We start from the raw sequence: 27898 nt of genomic DNA on the forward strand, positions 1-27898 counted from the left end.
TATATGCATAAAATAGATGAAAATGAGTTTTGGGCTGTTTTGGTGCTTTTCCTTTTTGAGCATTCACTTTGGCATTGCACTACAGTTCTTTAAATGAATTGTATACAGCTGATGTCTGTCCTCACATGTTTTTAATAACTTTCTATAGACTAAACCAGTGAATCAGAAAACTAAAAGGCCTCTTTGTTAGTGTACTGTATCATTAATTGAGGTTTATGCACTTATGGTTTGGCAAGCAGAAAGTTTGAGTTCTCTGGCTGTTAAGAAATTAGAAGTTGACAAGAACAACTGACCCACTTGTCTGTCTTGAAAAAACTGTGTTGCCTGCTTTCATGAAATGGAGATCCAAACACTTTCAGCTCCATTGGCATTTAATTGTTAATGTGTGCGATGTCTGTTTCAGAGCTTCTTTGGCACTTCTTTGAAGGCAGTTAATCAGCTTGTCACAGTGAGGCACATGGCTAAAGAGCATTTCTGCTATCTGATTTATGTGTTAGTTGTTTGGAGGTCAACAAAAATCCTCCACTGGAGGATTTCACTCTCTGGCTGGAGGAGAAAATACTGTTAAAGGTTGGTTATTGAGGCTAGCTCTGCTAAAAATAGCAGGAGAGGCAACAGAATAATAAAGTGAATAACAGGAGCGGAGCCCGTACTAAAATAATGCTGGTAACAAACACAGTGTTCTGAGGTTTTCTGAAATACAGCAGACTTTTGTCCCACATTCCAGTAATTTATTTGAAAGGCATGTTCCACTTGAGGATTGCCAAGAACTTTACAAATACTAAGCCTTTTAACATGTCTAAGGTATGTGCTGTGCCATTTTAAAAAGAACCTCATAGGCAAAAATGATAGCTATATTTTTCCAGAAGCTTGTGGTCTGTAATAATACAGAAAGTTTTCCCTTAGTAGTTCAGGGAAGCTTCAGACTCTTCAGGTATGAAAACCTGTTGTAGATTTCTATTTCAAATGAGTTTGTGAACTAAAAAGGTGGGTGTTTTGTCTTTATTTCCACTCCCCCTTCAAATCTGAATGTAAGACATACACGCTACAAATTCAATCTGAAGATACGCCTCTCTAGATTTCTAGTGTGTTATCATCTCTGACAAGCTCTGCAGACTGGTTGTGCTTTTTTGGAGGTATAAAAATTTTATACAGATGTGAGACACTGATTCTCCATATGCACATATAATTTAAAGATGAAATGGACAAATGTAAGAGAACAGAGGTAAAGAAAAACGTACCAGAATTATTAAAGCAGAAAGAACTACTTCAAGTAGCCATTAATGTCGGAGCTGTTTGAATGGAAAATGGCATCAATGGGATGAAAAATGAGCAGGCTTGGACTGGAGCTTTAATACTTTAGAACATTGTCATTGAAAACTAAAACATAGTTGTACTAGAAGTGAGAGGCCCTATGGTGAAGGGAAGAGATGTCAGTGAGATGTGGAGCCTCATAGTAGAAAGTTTTTGTGGAAGAAGGCCATCAAGATCCTTGGGTGATGAGTTTGATTAAAAGCTTGTGGTGCACCAACAGACTTAGGAAAGAATAGGCACCAATTGTTTTGTTAGCTGGAAAAATCAGGAAGATCAGAAACCCAGAGGCTATACACAGGCTACGCTGTTGAAGACTTCTGCAGTTTCTTACTCTGCCAATGCAAAGAAATGCAGTCTTGTTACAGAGCAGACTTTTGAAAAATGCCATAGGCTTATACATACCTTTTAAGAATTTCATGCCCTCTTGATTTTAGCACACAGGCAGTGAGTTGTCTTCATGTTAAATGACCCATGTAATACGTTTTCCTGTTTTGGTGGAGGGTTGCAAAGGCTTTCAGATCACAACTGAACTTGAAACTACATATGCTTCAGTACTCCAGTAGGGAGTCAGGTAAAGTACTTTGGCTGTTGGCAGTGATTATTGGCAAATACTGGAATTACTTACATGAATTACTAAAAATCTTAATTTCTTTGGCAGGCAAAAAATCAGTGATCAAAAGTGAACTGTACAGTGATACCAGCTATTGTCAGGCCCTCCCCTGGTACAACAACATAGGCTGGAGGGAATCAGGCTGCAAAGTTGCTGGAGTCATAGTCTGGTTGTAGTCAGATAGTCCAGGCATCCAAGGCGGGGCAGACGCTTTCAGATTTTAGTTGTTAAAACTGAACTCCACGATGTGTGTAGGCAAGTGGTATTTTTTGGTGGACGCAGTGATTTTTAGTGCATTTTCAAATGTCAACTGGGATGTTGGGCAGGGGGGTGGAGAAAATGCCAGACTTTGAACCTCATGCTGCTGGGCTTTGGGACCATTGGAATTGCTGGAACTTCCAAAGCACTTATCAGAAATGAAACTTATTTTTGCTTTCCCTTATTTTTAGCAGTAGCTGTATTATTTTGAAAAGAAAAAGAAAAGTTTATGTATGCCTTGTAAAGAGCTGCCTAGGCTTATGGAAATTGGCAGGTGGCCCTTCAGGGACCTAAGAGGAAGGTCCTTCAGGGCAATGTTTCTACTGGAAATGCTGATGGTCGTGGTCTCGATGCTGACCAACTCTCTCCTGTTTGATTAGCATTATTCTGTGTGATTTAAAACCAGTTTAAATCTCTACCCCCAGCTCTCTCAATCCTCATTTATTTTGAGGAAGGCTGAACTGGCCAGGTCTCTGAGCGTTGAGTCAATCAGAACTCATTCTGTACAGCACAAGTCTTACTGTCTGTAATTTAAGAGTGTCTCTTAAGTTCTTAGAAAGCATTACTGTGCTATCAGGGCTTTGGAACAATGTTTTTAAAACACTTTGCAACTTTAAACTTTCTGTGTTTTTTGTTTGTTTTTATTTTCTGTAGACTCGAGATGATTTTCTTGGGCAAGTGGATATTCCTCTTTATCAGTTACCGGTTTGTATTTTTTGTTTTTGTTTTACTGACTGTGAAAGGGAAAAATGATTTTGTATGTAACAGTATTCGTCTTCTAAGGAAGTTAACCCTACTGATAATATAAGTGATTAAATTCTCCTGCTCTGTGGGATTTCTGTTCTGGTTTTCTTTTGTGGATTTGTTAGGGCCTTTTTTTAGTGCTGGTATTCATCAGAAAATGTAGGTTACCTTGTGATTAGATATTGGTTTCTGCTGCTTACAGGAGTTAGGAGTGCTTTTAGCTTTTTCAAGAATAAAAATGCAAGGTTTGAAACAGTCTTGAAGACAAGAGACTGAAATTATTGTCATATTTCTCAAAATACTTTAAAGTATACATTTACTTTTAATATTCCTTATTCTTATAAGCAGATACAGGAAAGGGTAAGTGGGGAATAGTGGCAGAGCTAGGGTTGCTTTGTACATTCTTTTTATATATATATATATATATATATATATATGGTTTTAGGTTTTGGTTTTGTATTCCTTTTTCAAAGCACATTGTTAGCTTTAAGCAAATATCACCAAAAACAGTGAAATAAGTAAACCTTTTCATTTTTTTCTGAGGTTTCAAAACATTAGTAAATACCAACAGATTTATCAGCAACTGCTTTAAAGACAGAATAACAACCATGGCAGAACCTTTCAAAGGGCAGTTGTTTTTTCATTCCAGTAAGAACTGTGTCAGGAGTAGTTACAGATATATCTTGTTTCCCATTGTAACTGGGATATGAGATCACACTAACTCCTTTGCCTCAGTCAGGTGGATTGGAAAGACTGGCTATAATGTCCCTCTGGAGAAGGCTGACTGTGTTTCCAATTCCCATTAATAAGCTGGACAGCACTGTCTGGATTCAGAGATACTTGTGCATTTGCTTTTTGTTTGTTTTGTCTTAGAATGAACTAATTTGTAGAACCTCACTGAATTGTTTCCATGGCAATTTTCTCAGTTTTCTCACCTTTCCTTAAACACTGGCTTTTCCCTGTCTTCTCTGTCTTTCCATCTTCCTGATTACTCCTTGTTCTTAGTGACTTAGTCTTGCCGTCTAAATCCATTCTACTTTTACTGGCCCAAATACAGGTGGAGTTGTTTTGAAAGTTTTCTGTTTACATGAGTAAATATATCTTGGACAAATAAAATCAGTTTATAAATTCTTTATTATAAGCAGTTTTGGTTTTGCTCGATACGATGCAAATACAATCTTCGTAACTAGAAGCACTGACAGCTGGGAATACTTATAAAGGGCAAATCATCTACGAAGTAAGACAGTTGGCAGATACGATTTTGCTCTTTCCAAAACAAAAATGTATTAATCCAAGTGTAATCTAGCATTGAATCTAAGGCAACTGTTGTGTGTGTAAAGTCAAGAAATAATTATAAAACTTAGATTAAGATCATCTTTTGCTCACCTCTGATGTATTTTGAGTGTCTTGAGTGTTTATGTTGGTAGAAATAATGTAATCCTGGGGAGGGGGGTGGGGAAAGCCCCAAAGCCCACAAAACCAAACCCCAACCTTAATTCAGTTTTAATTTCAAAGAAGTATTTACCTTAGTTGTGAGGCAATTCATACTGTAAGCATAGGACCTGTTCTTGTGGATAACACCAGTGTAACACATACATCATTACAGGATGAAAATCTGCATTTTAATTCAGTGAGGGTGGAACACTGCAACTTGAGTGTAGTATTTCTAAATTGTATTAGTAAAGGCTTACACCAACATGTCTGAAATATAAGAGAGCATTTTGCTTCTGAGATTTGATGTAACAGTTACTACATTCAGTAAAATTTAGACAGCTTCATCATAGGACTTTTCATAACAAATTTCAGCAGTTCCAAATAAAATTCTGAAATCTCTCCCTTAATAATGTCTAACCTTTAGATTCTGGGTTTTATTTTTTTTTATTTCTTTCTAATCACATGGTGACACAAATTAGGTATTTTTTGAAAACACTATTACTTCAGTCTTTGAAGATTGCATCATGACCACTGTTCTTAAATAAAAGGCCTACAAGCAAAGCAATTGCAAGTCTTTCCTTGTATTCTACAGTACTTCTTGAAATGGTTAAAATATATTGATTAACAAGCACATAAAGTTACTCCCCAGAATCTGCAAACAGCTGAAAAAGGAGGGGAGGAAAGGGCTCATGAGATTGACAAATGTTCCTAAACAAATGGTATTGTAAAAATCAAGTGGTTTTGTAAGAACTGCAGAACTTCACATGGATTACAAATAGTTTTGTCAACCAGAAAAATAAGTATCTTTGTTTTCTTTAATGATTCCTCATGTGTGTTTTGTACCTGTCTGTGGAATGTATATTTATAAACTTACGTCAGTTTACTTCTGTGCTTCTTTCTGTTGAGCACCTTCACTGTTGTGAATTGGAACGGAGATGTTTTCAGAATAGATTCTTCTGTGTTTAATTTTATCCCCAAGTCCTAAAGCTAGAAATGGTTTTTTATGTGCGTTCTGTGTAAAAAAGACTTGAAAAATATTGAGGGAGGGAAGAGAAGTTATGGCAGATATTTTAAATGTGAAAATTGAGACTGTATTTCTTGCTGTCAGGCTTCACAGCTTCTCTGTGTGCTTTAGAAACTGTGATATATGTATACACTGAAAGGTAATTTTTTTTTTCATGAACTGGGGATTTAGTCTTATAACTAAGATTAAAGCAGTTATTGCTGTTACTGTACCTAAGCCTGTAATTTACATTTTAAAATGTTATCTGGTCTTTGAAGAAACTCACTGTAAATTTCTGATAATTTTCTTTAATTTCAAGTGTTGGGTACAGATTTTTCTTGAAAAAACTTGTCTTATTCCAGACAGAAAATCCAAGTATGGAGAGACCATATACATTTAAGGATTTTGTTCTTCATCCAAGAAGGTTAGTAAATACTACATAAAAATTCTAACTTTCATATCTAAAAAATGCTGTTATCTAATTACTTGTACATATGTAAACACTGTCTACATTATTATGTTTTCATTGAAGAAACTTGAGGATCAATGGAATAAGGTATTTGTGATTCTACTAAAAAGTCAGAATTTATGTTCTGGTTTTGGCTGGGATAGAGTTAATTTTCTTCCTAGTAGCTGGTGCAGTGCTGTGTTTTGGCTTTAGTCTGAGAACAATGCTGACAGCACACCAGTGTTTTAGTTGTTAGGTAAGGCTTACTTTGATCAAGGACTTTAGGATCTCATGCTGTGCCAGTGAGGAGGCGCACATGAAGCCTGAAGGAAACAGGGACAGAGGACACCTGACCCAAACTAGCCAAAGGGGTATTCCATACCACAGCACATCGTGCCCAGTATAGAAAGTGGGGAGAGTTACTTGGAAGGCCCAGATTGCTGCTCAGGTCGGGCTGGGTATCGGTCAGCGGGTGGTGAGCAATTGTATTGTGCATCACTTGTGTTTATTGTTTTGGTTTTTTTTTCCATTTACCCTTTTAGTTTTATATTCTCTCCCCTTGTTGTTTCCCTTATCATTATTATTAATGATGGTAGTAGTAGTATCATATTATACTTTACTTACTAAACTGTTCTTATCTCAGCCTGTGGGTTTTACTTTCCTTTGATTCTCCTTCCCATCCCCTCAGGAAGGGGGGGCCATGAGTGAGCAGCTACATGGTACTTATCTACCAGCTGTATATAAACTACAACAATTTGTTTAAATACTTACAGATAATTTTGTAAGAATAAACCATTTTTTCTTCAAGCCATGGTATAATTCATTTTATAACTTCATCTGAACCAAGTTTACTGTTTTGCTGAACAGTGAAATTGGTCACTAGTATTACGCTGTAACTCTTTTATCCCTTCAAGTTGAAATTGTTTCCTGCCTTCCTGTTTCTTTTGTTTGCCCGTTTCATCTGACCTTAATTATAAGCAGAACTTATACTTTAAAACTGAAAAGCTGCTTCACATTTAAGGCCTGTGTTAAAAAAAAAAAGGATTCTTTTTTCCAGTTCTATTAGTGTTACTTCTTACAGGTTTGGTTTTAAAATGTAGATTTTTAACCTAAATCTGAGCGGCTTTAAGAAATTTGTATTAGAAATCAAATACGTAAAATGCATGTCTATTTTTTCAGATAATAGGTTGCAATTTAGAAATAACATCAGAACATGTGGGATCTATAGATCTTTCTCAGCCACATTGGCAGCAAAAGTATTTTACAGTTCTCAAATTTGAGCAGATCAATTGTTTTAACAGAATTAGTGACTGTCAAGTTTCATTCTGATCTCCTGTTTTTCTGAATATTACATTTCCTATCCTATAAATGAATCAAGAATAATATTTATTGTCTCTGCAGAAATTAACTTCAATTGTTTGTTAGTCAAGAATCTGACCTCTTCTTGTAGTGGCTACCATGGGAATTGGGCAGTGATTTGTAGTGCCACAGGTTTGGGCACTTTCTGCCTTAAAAATCTTATTGTAACTTGTAGATGCTTTAGTGTTGTTACTGCATGTTCTTCAGTTTTGTTCATATTTCTTTTTACTGATGAATATTAATAATAAGGTTACTACCTTTCCAATACCTCAAGCTGAGTAAGAATTATTAGTATGTTAACCCTCAAATGCATTACTTTATTGTATTGGAAAAAAAGAGAGTAAGTTGCTTCTTTCAAAGAGATATGGGCCTTTCTGAAACTAAAATGGAATCTGAATGAGCATGAATCTGAATAAACCAATGTATTTATAAATCAACATGAATTTTTTTATGGATATCAGAAAATCTAATTCACTTTTTCTGTGTGGCAACAAACAAAAAACCCAAACCCAAAGCATGAGATCTTAGTGATGGGGATTGGTTTGGGGTTTTTAGGGGTTTCTTTTTGGTGGTTTTTTCCTTTTCAGTCTTTATTAAGATGATGTGCAGGTGTCCAGTTCACTCAGTGTTTTCAGTATTCTTTTTTGGTGTTTTCTTTTTTTTTTTTTTTGGGGGGGGGGGGGCTGTGTGGGATGTGTTTGGGTTTGGTTTTTTTTAATTTAATATACCTGTAGTCAAATGGCTGGGATAATTCAGCAGGTTTCTTTACCAAGTGCAAATATGAAATAAAATCAATACGGGGAGATCCTGTTTTCAAGCTTTCAAGCTGAGGCATTAACGTAAACACGGAGAGGCAGATGCTGAAGTATGAGCTTGCTGTAACTTAAAATTCTAGGCAAAGTAGTCCTATATAATGCATGATAGATTGTCTGCACGCAGTCAAATTATCATGATTATATGAATAAAATTGTCATTATTCATATTTTCTTGTTCTTTATTGTTATTCATTGGTTACTAGTGAAGCTTTTGAAAGAGTGAGTTGGAAAGAAAGGTTTCTAGTTGTGGTACATAAATCAAAGTGTTCTCAGAAGTCTGAAAACTCCGTACCGTTACTGATCTTCATTAAATTAGAAAAAGCCAAGTTTGTGTTGAGAAACTTAAAAGGAATCCTCTGGCAGTGCTTTTTCAGCTGTTTTATTTCCAGGTAACGGTTTAATAAGTGCACAATTAGAATGTTTTATTTTTTCTTCTGCAGCCATAAATCAAGAGTTAAAGGCCACCTTCGATTAAAAATGACATACTTACCTAAAAGCAGTGGGTCTGAAGAAGAAACCACAGAACAGGTGGAAGAATTAGAGGTGGGAAAAGACATATTTGTTGCTGAAAAACCTAGCAAATGTCTTCAGCAGTTAAGGATGGTTACAGTAAAAATGAATGTTAGGAATCACAAAACTGTAACTAGTGTTTTAGAAACAGAAGCAATGGCTTGTATCTTAGAAGTTGTAAGACAAAAGACAAAAATTCTGGAGTGTTTTTTCTAACTAAAGGGGTGGGTTTGTCAGTATGCCTAAAAAAGAAAACATATGTTAGGCTTTTGGTTTTGATCTGGTACTGACTTGCCATGTGTCTATTAGTAATATTAATGTAGTTAATATTATATCTCTCAGCCTGGATGGATTATATTGGACCAACCAGATGCTGCTAGCCAGCCACAGCAGCAGCAGCAGGAATCTCCTCCGCTGCCTTCAGGCTGGGAAGAAAGGCAAGACATCCTCGGCAGGACCTACTATGTCAATCACGAATTCAGAAGAACACAGTGGAAAAGACCAACTGCTCAGTATGTCTTTTGGCCTGAAAATCGAAGTCTTACATTAACTAGTGTAACTAGTTCACTCTAGTTATAGTGACAGCAAGGACAGCCAGAAAATGAACAGCTTAAGAATTAGTAGAGAGCTTTTCCATGACTTAACCTTCAAGCCTATGTGTAACCTTCAAGCCTGGTTAATGGTCATTTTAACCTCACAGTATTCCTTCTGTTCTCTGGAAGTTTCATTCAAATAGAAACTGGTTGCAATTGTAAGAGATAGTAACTATAGAAATGGAAAGGAATTAATTTTCCATCTGTAAACCTGGTTCCTCCTTCCCAACAGGCACTGCATTAAATTATTTACCTTGTTTTTTTAATTGTAGTGGTTTTCCTTAGCCTGTGAATTACAAAAATAATTCCTGGAATGCTCTCTGGTTCTTAGTTAAACTTACACTTCACATGGATGTGAGTGCTTATTCTTTTTAAACACTTTGCATTAATTTTTACAGCTCACTGTGTCTTCTCCTCCTGTATGTTTTTGCTGTTAGCCTAGCTTACTGTTGAAAGGTAAAACATAGCTACTATGTGCTGACTTCCCTCCCATCCTCCAACAGGGACAATGTAGCTGTTGCAGACATTGGCAGTGTGCAGTTGGAGGCCCAGCATGTGTTCGCTCATCGGCGACAGATATCAGAGGATACGGAAAATCTCGACAACAGAGATTCCCCCGAGGTAAAAACCAATCTCTGAATGTGTCTGAAATACAGTCAACATTTTTATCTAATCAAAAAACTCATCTTAACTGTTTGGAACTTGGAACTACTTTGAAAAACTATTTTTTCTTTCTTTTTAAAGAGCTGGGAAATTATAACTGAAGATGAGGCAACAATGTATAGCAATCAGAACCTTCAAATACCTCTCTCTCAGAGTAATTCTGACATACAGACTCATCTTGCAGAAGAATTGAATACCAGACTTACTACCTCTGGAAGTTCAGCTACTGGCCAGTCAGCCACCTACACTGTAAATTATTTTTCTCATTGTTCTAATGTACAGAAATATCTACAATATTTTACTCAAAATGTTACTACTGATAGAATTAGATCCATAAATACTTGAGTTCATCTCGAATACAGAGGATTTAAGAATATTTTTTTTTAAACTGGAACCCCGTCTAAGCAAACATTTTATTCTTACCTACTTCACTTATATGAATTTCTGCCTGAGATTGAATCAGACTTGCATGAACTGTTTTACAGTCTGTAAATCTACCCTTTCTACTGTCATACTGAGTGCTGAAAACTCCAGATGAAGGAAGCTATATCCTAAAAGCTTATTTCTAAAGGAGTTGTGCTATATTAGTTAACTTTTTCCACTAGGACAAGTTTATTTTTCATTGTGAATGTTGGCAGAAAGGTTTATGATCAGTAACTGGTACCTCCAAAGCAGTGAAAAGGGACCTTGCTCATACAGTTCCACAGCCATGTGCCAGTTGGGAAACTTATGTGATCTCTCAGTGAGTCTGTTCAGCTTGCTAACCCTGCAGAAAACTATTATCTCTTTTTTTCTCCCAGCTCTGTTTTTATTTGCAGTTAGCAAGCTGAAACAGCATGCTGTTTTGTCTGACAAATACGATGGTGGCAAAGGGGAAGCAGCAGGAGTACATAGCCAGGAGTGAGGCATGTCTGTTTGGTGGTAGCAAGCAATTAAATATGCTCAGCTGTCTTGTGAAACCCGAGCTCCACAAACAGCCTGGTAACCTGAGATGTGACTTGAGAAATCCGCTGTCCATTCAGGAAAGCCTATAGAGGTGACCCAGACCATCCAGTCTGTAAGGTTGTGGTATTTAAATAAAATCATTAGCTTTTGTGATGCTGAGAATGCCATTTCAAATGGAAATTTGGAGTTGACTGGTTTTCTAAGTTGGTACAAAAGCATCATTAGTGTTGCTAGAAACAGCAAAGTGAAAGTAACCAGACTTTACTGGATCTCTGCTATTCAGAATCCTATGGATAACAAGAAAACTGTTATTTCAGCTTGCTTGGGTGGCCTAAGCAAAGGAAGAGGCAGATGTTCAAATTATTTGCAAGAGCCAGCTAGAATGACAATCTTGCCTCTTTTCACCTCCATCACCCCAAAGAAAAAAGCTAAAAAAACTTAATTATGCTTTTTTCTTTAAAATATTCTTGAAAGAGTACATGGAGAGGTAACAGTCCTTCAAATCATCTGGGAAATTCTGGGGCAAGATGAAATACAGTTGCTTAATTGTAGCAGGTGAAATCTAAATATGATTCTAGGCTGAAAGGTGGATGCTTACAGAATGTCCAGGGATTAAGTTACTCTTCTCAAACTGAATGTCTCAGACTCTCATATCTTGTCATTATTGACTTAATCTAATCTCTGAAAAGTTACATTAGCCCTGATCAATCACAGGCTTTAGTCTGCTGTGACAGGGTAATGCAGTAAGTTCTACACTGTAAACTCAATTGTAATGCAACTGCTTATAATTAACTCCAATATTTTACATGTGAAAACATCTGTTGTTAGGGTTTTCAGAACTTTCAGAACTTTCACAAGCCTCTATTTTCTGTTTAAAGGTTATAATAGAGTGTGGAACTTAGTATTTCTAGGAGTATTAAAACAGGAGTTTGCAAAATACTATATTAAATTGATGTTTCAGAACAAGTAAGACACTTTGTTTAAGTTGAAAACTGTAATATTTAAAGTGTGATAACCATTGTTGACTGTTTGCTGCCATCCTTAAAGCTGCAATAATAACTAACATGTCATTCCTCTTTACTACTTAAGAACCATTCCAGCAGAAGAGGGAGTCTGCAAACATACAGAGTTGAAGAGCAGCCTGCACATCCAGTGGTACGTCATTTTCCCCAGAGAAACACAGGCTTGGGTAGCAGAGAAGCTGAAGGATTTTTTAATTTAAAACTATTTCTTATGTGCTGATATTTTAAATGAGATTTGGCCTTTGCTTCTGGCAGCTGTCCTAACAAAATTGCAATTATGAGTCTAGCAAGACTGGAGTTTGGTTGTAAAGCTTTCATGTTCCAACTTCATGATTTTAGTTCATCATTAGCTTAATGCATTCAGAAGGAAGTAGTCTTCCCGTGAAGACAGTAGTTTTATTTTGCAAATTGTTTGCTTTGTAATTAAAAGCTGTACCACCATTCTTACATTATGTTTTCATGGTGATGCTGCAAACTAAGCCAAAGTATTAGGGGATCAGCTATACCTAAACCAAGTGTACATGTGATTCCTTTTAGATGAGGAGCTAGAATATAAAAAAAACCCTGTTACTTCATACTGTTCAGTAAGGACTTAAAAACTGCTTTTCTATTTTATTTAGTCTGTGAAAATCAGGAACCTTCTGAGTTATAGTCTTGTTTTGTTGTTTTAATTGGATAGAGGAAAGCCTTTTCAGTCAATTTCATAGTTTTCTTAATGTTTTTCTTCTGTTGTTGCTAACATTTAGTTACTGCCTACTTCATCTGGATTACCCCCAGGATGGGAAGAACGACAAGATGAAAAAGGGAGGTCATATTATATAGATCACAATTCTAGAACCACTACCTGGGTAAAACCAGTTGTACAGGTACTGTCTGTCTTCTGATTTATTAATGTTTTTAATCAATCAACCATTTAAGCATTTCACATAATAAAAGTTTAGAGATCTCTTTGAAATGAAAAAAGGCATAAACTGGTAAAGCACTACATAAAATATGTGAGAGAATGCAACAAGAGTTAGGAACAGTAATATTTATGGCAAGTCACTCTATTATCAATGTACCATGAAAGCCTTCTGGAGAGTGATAGCTGATGAGAAACCTGAAAGACTTCTTTTAACCTTTGTACCATAATCAGTAATTGCTAGTCAATGTTGTTGATATTAGACTGAAATCTGTATAGTGTCTGACACTTGCTTTGTGAAGGTTCTTTCATGAGTCAAAACAAAGGTTAATAGAAGAAATACATTATTCTACAAGGCTTTGATTTGATACTTTTTTTTATCATTTACCATAGACTGCTGTGGAAACAGGTCAGTTGTCAGCTACACAAAGCATTTCTGTGGGAAGACAATCACAAGCAACATCAAGTGATTCATCACAACAGTCTTCTCAGCAGCAGCCTGAAATGGAGCAAGGATTTCTCCCTAAAGGCTGGGAAGTTCGACATGCACCTAATGGGAGACCATTCTTTATTGACCACAATACCAAAACTACAACATGGGTAATGGAAAACTGCTCTTGTGGACTGAAATTACAGTTCAAGCCAAAGCTTTGCTGCTTTCAGCAAGCTTCTGTAGATTTCTTTAGTGCCAAGATAGCTGTGTCACGTCGCTTAAGGAACATATGTAAAATAAAAATGCAAAGTCATTTACATTATCTATCATGAGTAGAACATGATGAATTTTACAAACTGTATTGGTACTTGAAAGTTTAGCTTGAAAGGAAGAAAATACTGATGTGTGTAGGAATTTGTTTTGCAGACATAAAGCATCTCTTACATGACACTTCTGTCGTAACTATGAAATTATGATAGCTTATGTGTCCTGTTAACAGAAATCAGTTTTGTGAACTTACCTTCCACAGGAAATCCATTACCTTGAATTTGTCACATGGTTCAGTGCACAGTGCAGATTCCTGTGAAAAGCAGGCCAGGTACAGCTACAATATGGATGAAGGAGTTGTATAGCTACAGTTCCACAGAGTGGCACTGCACACCACTAGGGAGTGCTTATGGACTCCAGCATTTACAGAGTAGGTCTGTATTACCGTCAGTGAATGAGAAATAGAGAAATGCATTAAATTGATTCAAAATTAATATTAATTTCTTCAGGATTATGGAAAGACCTAATTTTACACAAACACCTTCTCCCTACGTGACTATATAGAATATGCAACAACTGTCCAGATGGTATTAGGCATATTCTTTACACAATCAGTAATAAAGATGAAAGTATTAAAAGCAAAACAACAAAAGGATTGTAACATGCTGCTTGTTTTGTTTTCAAAGGAAGATCCAAGACTGAAAATTTCTGCTCATCCGAGGAGAAAGACTTCCCTAGATCCAGTAGACCTGGGTCCATTACCAGTGAGTAAACAGTTTTAACCTTTTTTTGCAGATACAGCAATTTAACTACTTAAGTTAGCCCTATAGAAACTTGCACATGAGAAAATGCAGCCTGCTTTTTTATACCAAAAATACTCTATTTTAAATTCCAGTGCTGGGGGTAGATGGAAAGGAGGAATGCCTTCAACTGCAGATCATGCTGAGTTCTATGCAAACTATACAGTCAGAAATTTGTAATAAAAGTGTGTCCTTCTTACAGCCAGGGTGGGAAGAAAGAACTCACACAGATGGAAGAATATTCTTCATAAACCACAGTATGTACAATGTTGTGTTCTCTACCCACTCATCATTTTAAATCTGATCATTACCTAAATTAGTGGAACTAATTCAGAAATGTCTTGCAGATACAAAGAAAACACAGTGGGAGGATCCTCGACTGCAGAATGTGGCAATAACTGGACCAGTAAGCTTTCGCTATTTAGCTTTATGTATTTTTCAGGATTATTGTTAATAGAATTCAAACAAACTCATCATTTATCAGATATTCAGTCTAGAAGATGAAACTTCCAGGCTGTTTGAACAAGGCATTCTTATTTCTTGATTTCAGGACTGTTTAGAAAGCTTTTGGTGGAAATGTATTTAAAATGCCAGAAAGAAAAATCAGTTTCTACAGTGACCGGAAAGTTTGGGGGTTTGAAGCAGACAAGAAATATTATTATCCACAGTGTCCAAAAAAAAAAAAAAAAAAGGTCTTTAAAAGGAATTAAATTAATTTCCAACTGAAAAATAATTATCTAGCCTTGACACTTAATCTGAAGTGAAAAATTACCAGGACTAATTGCAAAGACGGTGCACATTATAATTATAGATGGGTTTTAGTGTTCAGCTGATATCTGTGTTTATTAATAGCCTGCGTATGTAAACAACTTTCTCTGTCCATGGAAAATAGAGGTGATTGTAGCCAGGTCTGTCATGATACAGCAGGGAAGGACTATGCGTTATGTAAGTCATCAAAAGCATTTTGGTCACTTTGATCTGGATCAGTCAGTGATCTTATTCACATCAGCTAATAGTAAAGTACAGGATAAATCCTATGGAACAATAAAGTATAGGATAAATCCTGTCAGAAAAAATGAGCTGAACGAAGAAGTACTGTTCATTCCAGATGTTTTGAACTGTCTGTATTTATAAACTGAAAGTCTTCCTTCATGCTTAGTAAAAAGTATATTCCTGTTTTCTCGGAACTTAAATGCATTTGTCTGTTTTTCATAAATATAGACTAGTTTCTATTACATGAATTGGTAGAGTATTTCAAGCACATTTTTTTCTTTGTTTTTCTTTTCTTCACCCCAAAGGCTGTGCCTTACTCCAGGGACTATAAGCGGAAGTATGAGTTCTTCAGAAAGAAATTGAAGAAACAGGTTAGTAATCAGTAGGAATCCAGCAGAAGGTTAAGAAACTTACAGCCCCAAACAAAGGAAAGCTTAGGTTACAGTGAAAAGAAATTGAATTTTGTAACCTGCATATGGCTGGTAAGTTTACTGTCAGATTGCAAATATATTTGTGAAGCAGTGGCTTGGTAATGATTAGAGTTTAATCTAACAGCAGAGTTTGTGACTTTATGCTGCGTTGAGACTGAGTGATCTAATTGAGAAAGTAGAAATTCTAAAAGGTTAAAATAACTTGTGAACTTGGAAGTAGGCTGGCAACAGAAAAGTTTGGAAAACCCTGATCTAGCATACTAGTTTGGAAATACAAGTTCTCAGAATAGATTTTAGACTGTCCAGATTGAAATCAGTACTGTCATCTTGATCAGGCTAGATGATTGCAGTAAATTAAATTCTTACAGCTTTAAAATCTCAAGTTTATGAATCTCATTTGCAAGTTCTAGTTTGAAGTGGCAGTGCCAGGTATATTTATAACACGTAGCATAAAAGACTCTAAATAGTATCTGGATATTCAGATAACAATGAGTCTCTGCAGAACTGCAGTCAAATTTGGTATCCTTGAGAGATATTTTATATATATAAATACAGCCTTTGAGTTTAGACCCGTAATTCACCTTTACCTACCAAGTCTATCTCTACCCTGTCTCTGTGTTTTGAACTGACATGTAAATTGCATGCAATTATATATGCACCTCACTTTTTGAGTTCCAAGTCAAACAAGCTTGGCATTCATTCAAATGTCATTATCCTAATCTGAGAAGTGATAGGCAGCTTAGCCACACAAAGTAATTGTAGTCATTAAAGAACTAAATACACGTCTAGATTTTAAAGCATAGGTTACTATTGCCTTTTAAACATTCACAAATACCTAAATGGCAATTAGGGTTAGAGATTGATTTATATTGAGATTAAATTATTGAGTACTGTTTTAATCAGCAAAGTTCGGTTTCAGGAATTGATTTTATTATTGCTTGAGCTATTTTTTTAATCCTAGAAATTTCATTTGCAACTCAAGGCAGGATTTTTTAACTTTTCATTTAGAGGTGTGTACTGCTTTCTGAAATGGTAAAAAAGACCTATAGATTTCAATCACCATCTAAATAGGGAGATGATAGTGTTAAGTATTTTGCAATGTGGGAAATGGCAAATAGTGTGCTCCCCCACCCCAAGCAATTATTTTTTGCTTATAGTTTGGATCAAGCTGCTGTTGGATATAAATAGGCATTACATTTAAATGCAGCATTCTAGGTGGGGTTTTTTGTAATTTAAGATAGACTATTTAAGGAGTATAAGAAAATAAAAAGGAAGCTTATCCAAGCATGTGCTCTTCTGAGTGATTTATGAAATACTTCTGCATTCAAAAATTCAATATTTCTACTTGGTCTGTTCTTTGAAATTTGAAATATATTGAGTTTCATTGCATCATCCTCATCTAGTCATAGAGAAACACGAGGTGAAATTTCCTGTCCCCACTTTCACTGAATTTCTGAATTTTGACTGAAGCAATTGCTGAAATAAACTGACTGAAAACAACCAAAATGAGGAAAATACTCTATTCTTAGTGATTTAATGATTCAACAAAGCTTTAGTCCTGGTTTATTAGGGCCTTACTCTGAGTGGGGGGTTTTTTTGGTGTTCTTTTTTGTTTGGTTGGTTATTTGGTTTTTTTAAATCAAGCTTAAATTGTGATGAATTTTCATTGTTAAAAAAAGATTCCATGCCTTGGTGCATGTAGAACAACTGAGCATATGCTGTTACTAGTAAGAATTTATTTTAACCCTATTTTCTTGGTATGAAATAGAATTTAGTATCTGAAACTCTCCATGCAAGTTCTATGTAAATAGAACCTCATGTCAATCATACTGTGTTATGTTTACAAATCATTTAAGTAAAGGATTTGTGTGTCATTCTTTGTCTGTTTATAGAACTTGTGCACTCTGTAAGACTTGAAGATGCTGGATTTTATTCTCTTATTCTATGTTTTCATTATTTTTTTTTTAGAGTGATATTCCAAATAGATTTGAAATGAAAATTCATCGCACAACAATCCTTGAAGATTCCTATAGAAGAATTATAGCTGTAAAGAGAGCAGATTTCCTTAAAGCAAGACTTTGGATTGAATTTGATGGTGAAAAAGGTTTAGACTATGGAGGAGTGGCCAGGGAATGGTTCTTCCTTCTCTCTAAAGAAATGTTTAATCCTTATTATGGATTGTTTGAATATTCAGCAACGTAAGTAATACGGGTCTGGAAGACATGAAAACTAGTTTAGTTAAGGAAAGCAGATCAACTGTATTTCTTGTATCTACTTTAAGAATTGAATTAATCCTCCATCATCCCCAGCTGTATAGAAGGGTTTAGTTAATGGTAATATTCTGCATCTAGTTCTTTGTTTGACAGAAGAATAATGCAGATACAGTACCAGTATTTTTGGTTTTTTCAGCAATCTAACGTAAGCTGTCATTTTTGCATAGACAGGCATCCGCTTGCAGCCATCTACTACTTACAGAGGAAGCATTATTTAACGAATAATGTGGAGAATGTTATTCTGACTACTGTAAAAACAATAGGCATTAAATCTCTTTGGTATATTTCTAACTTATGAAGGTAGTTCATAGTGTTTCAAAACTATTATTTCTGCTGTGCCAATAGAATCTTCTAATGAATATTGTTTAATATTAGATTAGCGATTTATTAATCCAAATATGATTATTTTTCAACTTCATGAAAAGTAATATCTGCTTTAACCAGTGATGTCTTTCAGATCTTCAAATGTGCGACAGTTCCAATAGCAAAACATTTTGTTTTTCTTTCTCTTCCCTGCTTCCTCCCTCAACTTCAGGGATAACTATACTCTGCAGATCAATCCAAACTCTGGACTTTGCAATGAAGATCATCTCTCTTATTTCAAGTTTATAGGTCGTGTAGCTGGAATGGCTGTTTACCATGGCAAACTTTTGGATGGTTAGTATTTATTTTATTTAATGTGCTATTTAGATTAATATAGTGGATATTTTGAATTTTAAGTTGTGTACTATTCAATTTATTTGTTCTTCTTTAAAGCCTTTTTTATTCGTCCTTTTTACAAGATGATGCTCCAAAAGCCAATAACACTTCATGATATGGAGTCTGTGGTATGTAATTTGCTTTATCATGTATGTTCATAGAATCATAGAATCATAGTATAGTTAGGGTTGGAAAGGACCTTAAGATCAGCAAGTTCCAGCCTCCCTGCCATGGGCAGGGACACCTCACACTAAACTGTGTCACCCAAAGCTTTGTCCAACCTGGCCTTGAACACTGCCGGGGTTGGGGCATTCACAACTTCCTTGGGCAACTCATTCCAGTGCCTCACTACCCTCACAGTGAAGGACTTCCTCAAATCGAATCTAAACTTCCCCTGTTTAAGTTAGGGTTTCATGTTCTTTTTTATATATATGTCTTTAATGACATTGTGAATGTGCGTGATTCAAAGATATTTTAGGCTATATCTTTCATAAGTCTAAGTTGTATAGGAATTAAAAATTCCACTGAAAATCAGAGACTTAGACTCTGGTTTAAGTCAGTTAAGCTGTATTGAAAAATTTACTCTGAAATTCCTGTGATTTTTTTTTTTTTAAATATTTTTAAGCTCTAGGGTTTTTAAAATTAACTATAAACATCTTTGGGATCCTTGTCTCAGTTTGTTTTTTAAATTAATTTTTGTGTCTCTTGATTATTAAAAATAAATGTATTATACTTTCAGAGACTGAAAGTACTAATGAGTGATAGAATGTAATATTTTTAGAGGAAATCTTATCACCATTGTGCTATGTGAGAGATTTTTAGTCCTGAGATTGCTGAGTTTCAGATGTCTTTGTAGATTTGTACAATTGCAGAGTCTCTGTAATCAACATGGGATTATCCTAGGTAGCAGCATTCACTGCGCTGTAATGGAGCTTTCTGTAGCATCAAAGGTGGCTACTCTATTTTGTATTTACTACTTTGTGATTCTCTCTTTTAGGATAGTGAATATTACAATTCTCTACGATGGATTCTTGAAAACGATCCAACAGAACTGGACCTCAGATTTGTAGTTGATGAGGAACTTTTTGGTCAGGTTCGTATGTTTATGTAAAGTAGAACAGACAAAACATGAAAGAAAACCATTTGACTTATGAATTTGACTGATTTTATCTGTATGATATTAAAACCCCTTCATCACAGTCATGTTGGTTTGTTCAATCAGCTGCATCTTTTAGCTGGCACATGTTTAGGCAGTGCACTGTTAGCCTGGCTGTGATGTGACAAAGGACTTGGAAATAAGCAAAACTTTAAAAATAACTCATGGGGTTTTTTCTTAAATAGTACTTGAATTGTAGCTGTTGCTGTGAGTGCAACTGAGGTTAAGATATCCATAGTCCCATTACTTAATCTGGAGCAGAGGTTGGGTTTATGTGATTGGCTGGAAAGGATGAGCTCTTTTGGAAATGGTTGGAATCATAATTTTCACTGGGAGATAATAGTAGTTTGGTTTTTTTTCTCTAAGAGGCACTAGAGAGCTATGGAATAAACAAGTCTGTTGTTAAGTAGAAAGCTGTCCAAGATAAGTTGTGTAGAAATATCACAGGTCTTGAATACAAATTCCAAATTAGAGGTGCCGAGTAGATCTAAGTAGGATGATAGCCTTTGTGGTCTTCTGTAACTAAAGTGATCCTAAGTAAGAATGTGAAAATGTACATCTGTAATGAACTGAAAATCTGGTATCTGTCTACTGAGGTTCTAGTAACACAAATTTCTATGTAACAGACATGCATAGTCATTCACCTGTCTACTGAGACCATTGCTGAAATTGTTCTGTAAGGGTTTTTCCTTTGAAATTCATTAAAAAAGGCTGGGTCATTGCATATGCAGTTAGCGAAGCCTGCATTGCTGAGAACATGTATGCAAACTTAGGTGATCTGTTGTAACAGGTCAGAAAGAATTGAGGTTGCCCCCTTGGAGTCTGATATCCCTGAATAATAAATATATTTTTTAAAGCAGTCAACCAAATTCTGTTTATTTTTGTGACCTTTGAAACTGGTTCTGTTTCTCATGGTTTTCACATTCTGCAGTCTTCAGGAGTTAACTAAATCACCTAATATTAGCACTTGAATTCTGTTACATATTTATCTTATTTTAAGGCCTATTCTGTATATTGTATTTAGACTCATCAACATGAACTGAAAAGTGGTGGATCAGAAATAGTTGTCACCAACAAGAACAAGAGAGACTACATTCAGTAAGTAGTGGTCACTATGTGCGATGTATCTCACCATCTTAGTTGTATTAACGAAAAAAGGTTGTTGCTTTGCATATAAATTGCTTTTATTTTAAATGTGGGTTATTGTTTTGTTTTTACAGTCTTGTAATTCAGTGGAGATTTGTGAGCAGAGTACAGAAACAAATGTCAGCCTTTAAAGAGGTATAGTTTTAATTACAAAATAAATTCTTCTAAGAATTTGTTCTGTCTAATTTTAAGGCAAACTTTTTTGAACATCCTGAAGACCCACAGATAATGTTGCTAAAAGTAGAGCAAAAGCCAGTAACACTGTTTGTAGTCAGCTTTGAATTATTTCAGACTTAAAAATCTTTTTGGTGTATTTTTACTGAGGTGTTTAATTCATATTGAAAATTTTGCTTATTTCTCAATCCTGGCTAACAGCTTTAGCTGTAGTGCAAACTGTGCAATGAATTCTGCAAAGAAGAAAATTAATTCTGTTAGTTTGGTTTAAACTATCTGCTTTATCCTTATTTGCTTAAATGATATTACATATATGTTATTCAGAACTACCTATTCATCCAGTCAGTGTTGCACAATAAAGATGTGAGATAAATCAGAATTAAAAGTAGCGTGACCGAACCAGGGACTGCTGGTGTCCACAATCTGTGTTTGCTGTATTGCTTTGGCTGTGCTTACTAAAGCATCTAAAGATCATTTTAACTGAACAAAAAATGCTTAAATAATGTTGACTTGATTTTTAAGAACTTCCCTCATCTTTTTAGGGCTTTTTTGAACTAATACCACAGGATCTGATTAAAATCTTTGATGAAAATGAGCTAGAGGTAAGTGTATTGTAGAAAAGAAAACAAATTATGTTCAAACTTAATGTTACTGACTTCAACTTTGGTGGTGTTTGTTTTTGTTTTTTATTTATCTGTGTAGTTATTAATGTGTGGACTGGGAGATGTGGATGTGGCTGATTGGAAACTACATACAAAATACAAAAATGGCTACAACATAAACCATCAAGTAATACAATGGTTCTGGAAGGTATCATGAAGTTCTTATTTTCTTTAATTTTATTTTTATTAACTTAAAACCTGATCAGAGGCTGCTGCCTTTCAGCTATGCTAGTTTATCGTGTGATTCATGAATAGGTAGGTAAATATTTGACCATTAAAACTCCTGAGAAAGTAAGAAAACCAAAGATGAGATGCATGCTAAGAATGTAAATACACTACTGATGCTTACTTTAAAAAAAAATAAAAGAAATAATCCATGTCTTATGGGGGTTAAAAATATTTCTGTGTAGGTTTTTCTGGCATGGTTACGCTGAAGAGGTGTTAAACTCTTCTGTTTAATAAATTACCGGAATTTGGCTGCTAGTTCATGACATCAGGGAACTTCAAAGCAAGTAGGGGCCAAATCTTCAAGGGAAGTATTTTAACAGCCTGCTAAGCCAGTAACTGTACTCTTGTTACAGTGCCATTAAAAAATTGTTGACTTCATAGCTTTTAGTAATAGGCAGAGAGGTGATCTATGTGTGTCGCTAAAAAAAAATGCGTCTATATAAAGGATAATGATTTAAAAATAGAACCTGTGTTGCATAACTCTGCTAGCTTTAAAGCTTAATTTAAAAATAAATCTTTAATTCTGTTATCATACATAGGCAGTCTTAATGATGGACTCTGAAAAGAGAATAAGATTACTTCAGTTTGTTACTGGCACATCACGCGTACCTATGAATGGGTTTGCTGAACTGTATGGTGAGTACTTAGATTATGTTCACAATTAAGTAACAGAGAACCTGATACTGACATTGTCATGATGTTTGATTTCAAAGATAGGCACATTATTTTTCAAATTTTGCTAAAAATGGCTTATATACTGACAGAAGAAGCAAAGTTAGAGAAGAGTGACTGAGATCACACATTTCCCATGTTCTGTAGATAATTGTGGTTTTTTGAAGATTTTAAATGTATAGGACTTCTCAAAGGAATGTGGATTCTTGAAGTCATAAAGAGGTGCAAAAATCTTTATTAAACATGTGATTGAGGTTGAAGAAAATTCTCAGTTATCTAGGTTAGATTACAAAGACATGCTGGCATCAACAGTTAACTTGAGATTCTCCTGAGTTCCTCAACTGCTTTTATCTGCTCACAAGCCACAGATGTACAAATACGGTTGTTTGTAAAGATAGACTCTAGAGAGGACCACTGAAGTGACAGAAGTTAAACATAATGCCAAAAGAAAAGTAGTGAAACAACAATTCAGAGACTGAAACAAGCACATGGCAGCGAGGAGCAGACTTCAATACTGAAGTCAGAAAACCCACTGTGGAAAGACCGCAGGCAAGCGGATGTAGCAGCCCACAAAGGGTAGGGGTGTTTTGCTTATGGGAAGTCTTTTCAGCTGCAGTCAGCTATTATGTTTTCTGCTAGACTGGTTTATGAAGGCTAAAAGTGCCTGAGATCCTGTGCTAATAGCTGAATAGCCTAACTTGCATATTTGAATAAACATTTCCTTCTGTGTAAACAAGACAGTAATTTGTTTGTAAACCACTAGAACTGTGAACGGGTACCACCCACCATGTATCCCCATTTCTCCTTCTCTGTTTTCATCATAAATACTCAGTTTATGTTTTCCATTCTGTTGGTGAGTTGAGAGTTGCAATGGAAAGGACAGTGCCCTCAGCAGACTTGAGCCATGTGTCTGCTGTTGCACCTGAACCTTCGTACTGCTGGTGTTACAGCACATGCTCATTGCAGTGGAACCCAATCTGCTGCCTCTTTTTCTTTATTTGTCTAAAAACACTTCCAGAGGTAGAACAAAGGAATGATACAGGGGAAAAAACTGTTGAAGCTCTTAGCTCCTGTCTGCCCAGGGATTAGCGTATCCTTGGTCAGTCTTCTGGCGCAATCCCAGTTCCTGTAGTTGTGTTCACTCATTAATGACAAATTCAATTAGCTGTTGTCTTGCCCAGTGCGTTGTTTCTTTCTCTTACAGTTATTCCACTTTACTGTGGCCAGCATGCCACCCTGACTAAACCCCAGTAATGATCACAAACAATCACATTTCCAGTACCTGTTTATATTTGAAGAACTGTAGGTGGTTCTTCAGTGCTTCGTGTTGGTACGTGGCTTTTTGCTGCTGCCGGGCTGCCTCTGTGGTTGCTCCCTCCCCACCTTCGGGCTGCGGCCCTAGAGCTGACTTTCTAGCCGGAGAGCCCCCTCTTGTGGCTTAGAGAAGCATTTCTGCTCATAAAAGGGGTGCTGCTTGCCCGGAAGCAAATCCACCCAAGTTTTGAGAACTAGGGCACTGAAGAGACCTGGCTTTCTTATTTCTGATCTTCCTCTCAGTCTGCTTTGTCAGCCTCTAGTTAATTAGTTGGATAGCTAAAATGCAGAGTTATTACCTATTGATAGGTAGTAAAAGTGAGGTTTATCTTCTTGTCACATGGCAGGATGAACTGTCATAGAGCTGCTTCTCTGCTTCATCCTTATTATCTCAGGTGTTCTCACTAGTTACCTTTTCTAACCAGCCTTCTCTGTTGAAAATGCGTGTAAACCAAATAAGAAAGTAAAGAAGAGGAGCTGGAAGTGTGCCCACAACTGCTGACATATCTAGTTCATTCACTAGACTTGTATGAAGTATAGTTTCTGTGCATTGATTGCTATTTCCTACCTTTCTGTGTATGTAAGTAGTTGTGGAAGGGTTTTCTCCTCCTCTTGTTTTATTTTCATGTTTGGGATGAATTGTCTTGGGGCTTTTGTTGTTTGGGTTTTTTTTTTCTGTATGTAAGTCGGCTAGCGTCTTCCAAATCCACTTCTACAATGTACTTGTTATAATTTAGTTATGAATAAGTATAATTTTTTTCCATATCTCCATAGAACCACAAATGGAATCTTATTGAATTGACAATTATAATTTGTGTAGTTGGAAAAAAACCCCAACATCCAACCAAACAAATTTTGGAGGAGTCATAAAAAACAGGGAAGGTGTTTGCCTGCATTGTAAAATCCCATTAATTTCGTAGGTCTAAAAGTACTCTACATAGCACTTATACCTCAGCTGTATTCATAGATCAGCTTGTTCTCATTACTGCTGCTCATCTTAGTCTGAAACATGTTTTTCATCTTCCATTTCAGAAGTAAGAGGCTACTCGTACTTGGGTAGCCATCTGCCTTGGAGTACAGTCCTCTTAACTGTATTGATGGTCTCCTTATAGAACTGTCAGAGGACATCTGCCCTCAGAGATCATCTCCTGTTCTCTAGCAAGATAGTGGATTATTTGGGTTTTGGTTATTTTAGTTAAGTTTTTGGGTTTTGTTTTTTTGGGTTTTTTTAGTTAAGCTACACAGTCTCCTCCAGACTTAGATAAATGCTTTCAGCAACTTAAGGAAATAGTTACAAAATGCTCTTGGCATCCACTTGGTGAGGGCTAAGAGGTTCAAGAAACTTTCAGATACGCCATTCTGTTAAGAGTTGTGGAAGACATGGGCATAGCTGGAGCTGCCCATGGTAGCCAAGAAAGTTCTTTCAGGTGCATGAGTACATCCTGAAGTACACGTGTGGTCATTGTGTTTCAAAAAGTTCTCAGTTATCCTACTCTGTTGTGAAGGTGGGCATTGAATACTTTCTGCCAGGTTCTATAGCTTGGCACACTGTGATTTAACATGTCTAAATTTTTACTTGCAAAATGTATACATTATAAAACTGTCTTCTGCATAAAATTTTCAATGCCAGCTACTATGCATATGCCTCTAGATCTTAAATGTCTGAGCTTAAAGGGTAAAAGTCTCTTGAAATTAAAATATAGCAAAAAATAATTTTGACTAACGTCAGAATTGCATTACAGAAACCCCCAAACATTTCTTAACTTGCACTTCTGATTAGAAAAGAATCTCATAATGGGGTGAAAAATGATGTCTTCTTTTCTGCAGGTTCAAATGGACCACAGTTGTTTACAGTTGAACAGTGGGGCACCCCTGAAAAACTGCCAAGAGCTCATACCTGGTCAGTATTTAATTTAGGTAAATTATGACTCTTTGTAAGAGTGATGAAATACTTAAGAGTTTTCATCTGTTTTTCAGCTTTAATCGCTTGGATTTGCCTCCATATGACTCGTTCGAAGATTTACGGGATAAACTTCTTTTAGCGATTGAAAATACTCAGGGTTTTGATGGGGTTGATTAAGACACAGACATAAATTGTATCGGTCCAGTGCTGCAGTTTAATTTTAAGGGTTTACAGACAAATTTGAGTTCTCCAGGGACTACCATTGTATTTAGTCACATGGCTATTGAATCTTCATAGTATTACTTGTAAGTATTCAAAAATCACTAACTTCTGAAAATGTATTTTGCCATTTCCACAGTTTTGTGTACCTTGCTAATAACTACAATATACACATTGGATGGGCCAGTGCCAAGTAAGTCAACACCTAAAATGTTTTTAAGCAGTTGCCTCTTCTACAGTATTTGACAGACTGTCCAGCAGTAAACTACTGAAGTAAAACTGTGAAGAAGACTTTGCAGAGGGTGTAAATTTGAATTGCTGCTTTAAGAGGAACAACTGAAATTGTTAAAATGTTTTAAAAACCAAACCAACAAAAAACCAAAACCAACAAACTTCATGTAATGCAATATCATAATCTGTGCTGCTTCAATCTGTTTGCTACGCATCTGTCCAAAGCATATTAGTAAAAGGAAAGCATTTGTTTGCATTATCAGCCATCAGTTTGCAGAGCATTGACTTGCTGACACATTGTATTTGTTAGAGTTCTAACTTGCTTTTCTTAAAACAGTGTAACAAAACCAGGATTTTTATATGAAACAGACAAGCAGCATAATTGTGTTGTAATGAGAGATTATATACTTTATTTGAATTTGTATACTGTCATTGGTTTATTGAGTGTTCATCACTTTTGATAAATTTGTAGTTCAATGATGGATAATATTTTCAATTCAGCCTTTTGCAACAAAGTAATCATAAAGTGAAATTTGTATGGATATCACTCAGTATTAGTTACTGATAGATAGAGGCCTTTATTATCCATTCTTGCAGTATTGCACTACATAACAATAAAGAACATGTTTACAGGGTTTTCTGGGCCAAATTCAGCAGTCTGATGTGTGCACGCTTCTCTGAACTCCATGGAGGTTATGCACATGTGATCAGGTGCAGGATTTGGTTCTGTAATATGTTTACAGGTTGTGCTAGTTTCTACAGCTGCATTTTTATATTTTTTTTCCTCCACTGTTAGTCTAGAAACCAAATTTGGTAATACCGTATAACCAAAGTCATAACCAACAACGTGCAATTGATTGTAGATCAACTTGTCATATAAATACTAGGTTGATTTCTTTTGTAAATGTGGATGTTTTTTGTATTAACACTTTTTTTGAGCAAGTGCTGGATAAAATGATTAGCAAAGTTGGTTCTAAAAGAAAAAAACAGATTTATATACCTGGCTTGCTCTGATTTTAACATTTTATTACCAATACGATCTGTGGAAGTGACAGTACCTAGCTTTGGCCAGGAAATTTGTTTAGTCTTTATAAATATGCAAGAAGGAAGTGTAGCACATCTCTCTATACAGATATGTAAATTATGTAACAAACGTAATGGGTCTTAAGGGATATTTAAAATCCCACTTTGTTTTATTCTTTGTCTAGGTCATTAGGGCTGAGAATATGACATGTAAATAAAGGTAACTTATACAAATTTCCCTAATCTATATCCGGTTTTGTAAAACATGAATGATGTATCAGTAAATCTGTATAGATTTGAATGTAGCAGGTTTTGTTGCTTGAAGTATGAAATAAGGATCCTGAGAGCAGTAAATAAAAATTTATTCTAATAAGTTGTGTTTTAGTCCTTTGAAGTGCAAATCAGTAGTCTTGAAATAGCAAGACTTTTGTTTAGTACTCCTAGGTAGACCTGGGCAGCAGTTCCAGCTGCTACTTCTCTGTAGGTGTTGAAGTGCAACAGCACTGTTCCTAGTCTTCTGCTCCCAGACATGCAGTCTGTGAAAAATTAATGCCATGTTTTTATAAGAGTTCTAGGTCGCAGTGAGCCTTCATTGTATAGCCAGCCTAGAAATACTGCACGGCAGAGAGGAAAAGGTGGAGGTCCCACAGAAACG

General features: G+C 35.8%; 1 protein-coding gene across 1 annotated transcript in view; it reads left to right on the forward strand.

Annotated features, from left to right (window-relative positions):
* NEDD4 (NEDD4 E3 ubiquitin protein ligase) overlaps positions 1-26588 on the forward strand; it is a gene marked incomplete at its 5' end in the record, with an annotated part of 38285 nt that extends 11697 nt beyond the window's left edge. The window contains 24 exons of the mRNA XM_080626388.1: positions 2837-2887; positions 5726-5787; positions 8426-8528; positions 8838-9007; positions 9592-9709; positions 9833-10000; positions 11786-11851; positions 12465-12584; positions 13013-13219; positions 14006-14083; positions 14322-14376; positions 14467-14525; positions 15418-15483; positions 17512-17741; positions 18352-18473; positions 18573-18643; positions 19513-19608; positions 20696-20769; positions 20892-20952; positions 21534-21593; positions 21694-21801; positions 22421-22517; positions 25695-25767; positions 25845-26588. Coding sequence (XP_080482514.1) covers positions 2837-2887; positions 5726-5787; positions 8426-8528; positions 8838-9007; positions 9592-9709; positions 9833-10000; positions 11786-11851; positions 12465-12584; positions 13013-13219; positions 14006-14083; positions 14322-14376; positions 14467-14525; positions 15418-15483; positions 17512-17741; positions 18352-18473; positions 18573-18643; positions 19513-19608; positions 20696-20769; positions 20892-20952; positions 21534-21593; positions 21694-21801; positions 22421-22517; positions 25695-25767; positions 25845-25947 — 2418 coding nt within the window. The 3' untranslated portion in view covers positions 25948-26588. The remainder of the gene's footprint in view (positions 1-2836; positions 2888-5725; positions 5788-8425; positions 8529-8837; positions 9008-9591; positions 9710-9832; positions 10001-11785; positions 11852-12464; positions 12585-13012; positions 13220-14005; positions 14084-14321; positions 14377-14466; positions 14526-15417; positions 15484-17511; positions 17742-18351; positions 18474-18572; positions 18644-19512; positions 19609-20695; positions 20770-20891; positions 20953-21533; positions 21594-21693; positions 21802-22420; positions 22518-25694; positions 25768-25844) is intronic.
* Between the last annotated feature and the right edge of the window lie 1310 nt (positions 26589-27898).

Source organism: Psittacula echo (assembly GCF_963264785.1).
Source record: "Psittacula echo genome assembly, chromosome: 10".
Taxonomy (NCBI): Eukaryota; Metazoa; Chordata; class Aves; order Psittaciformes; family Psittacidae; genus Psittacula; species Psittacula echo.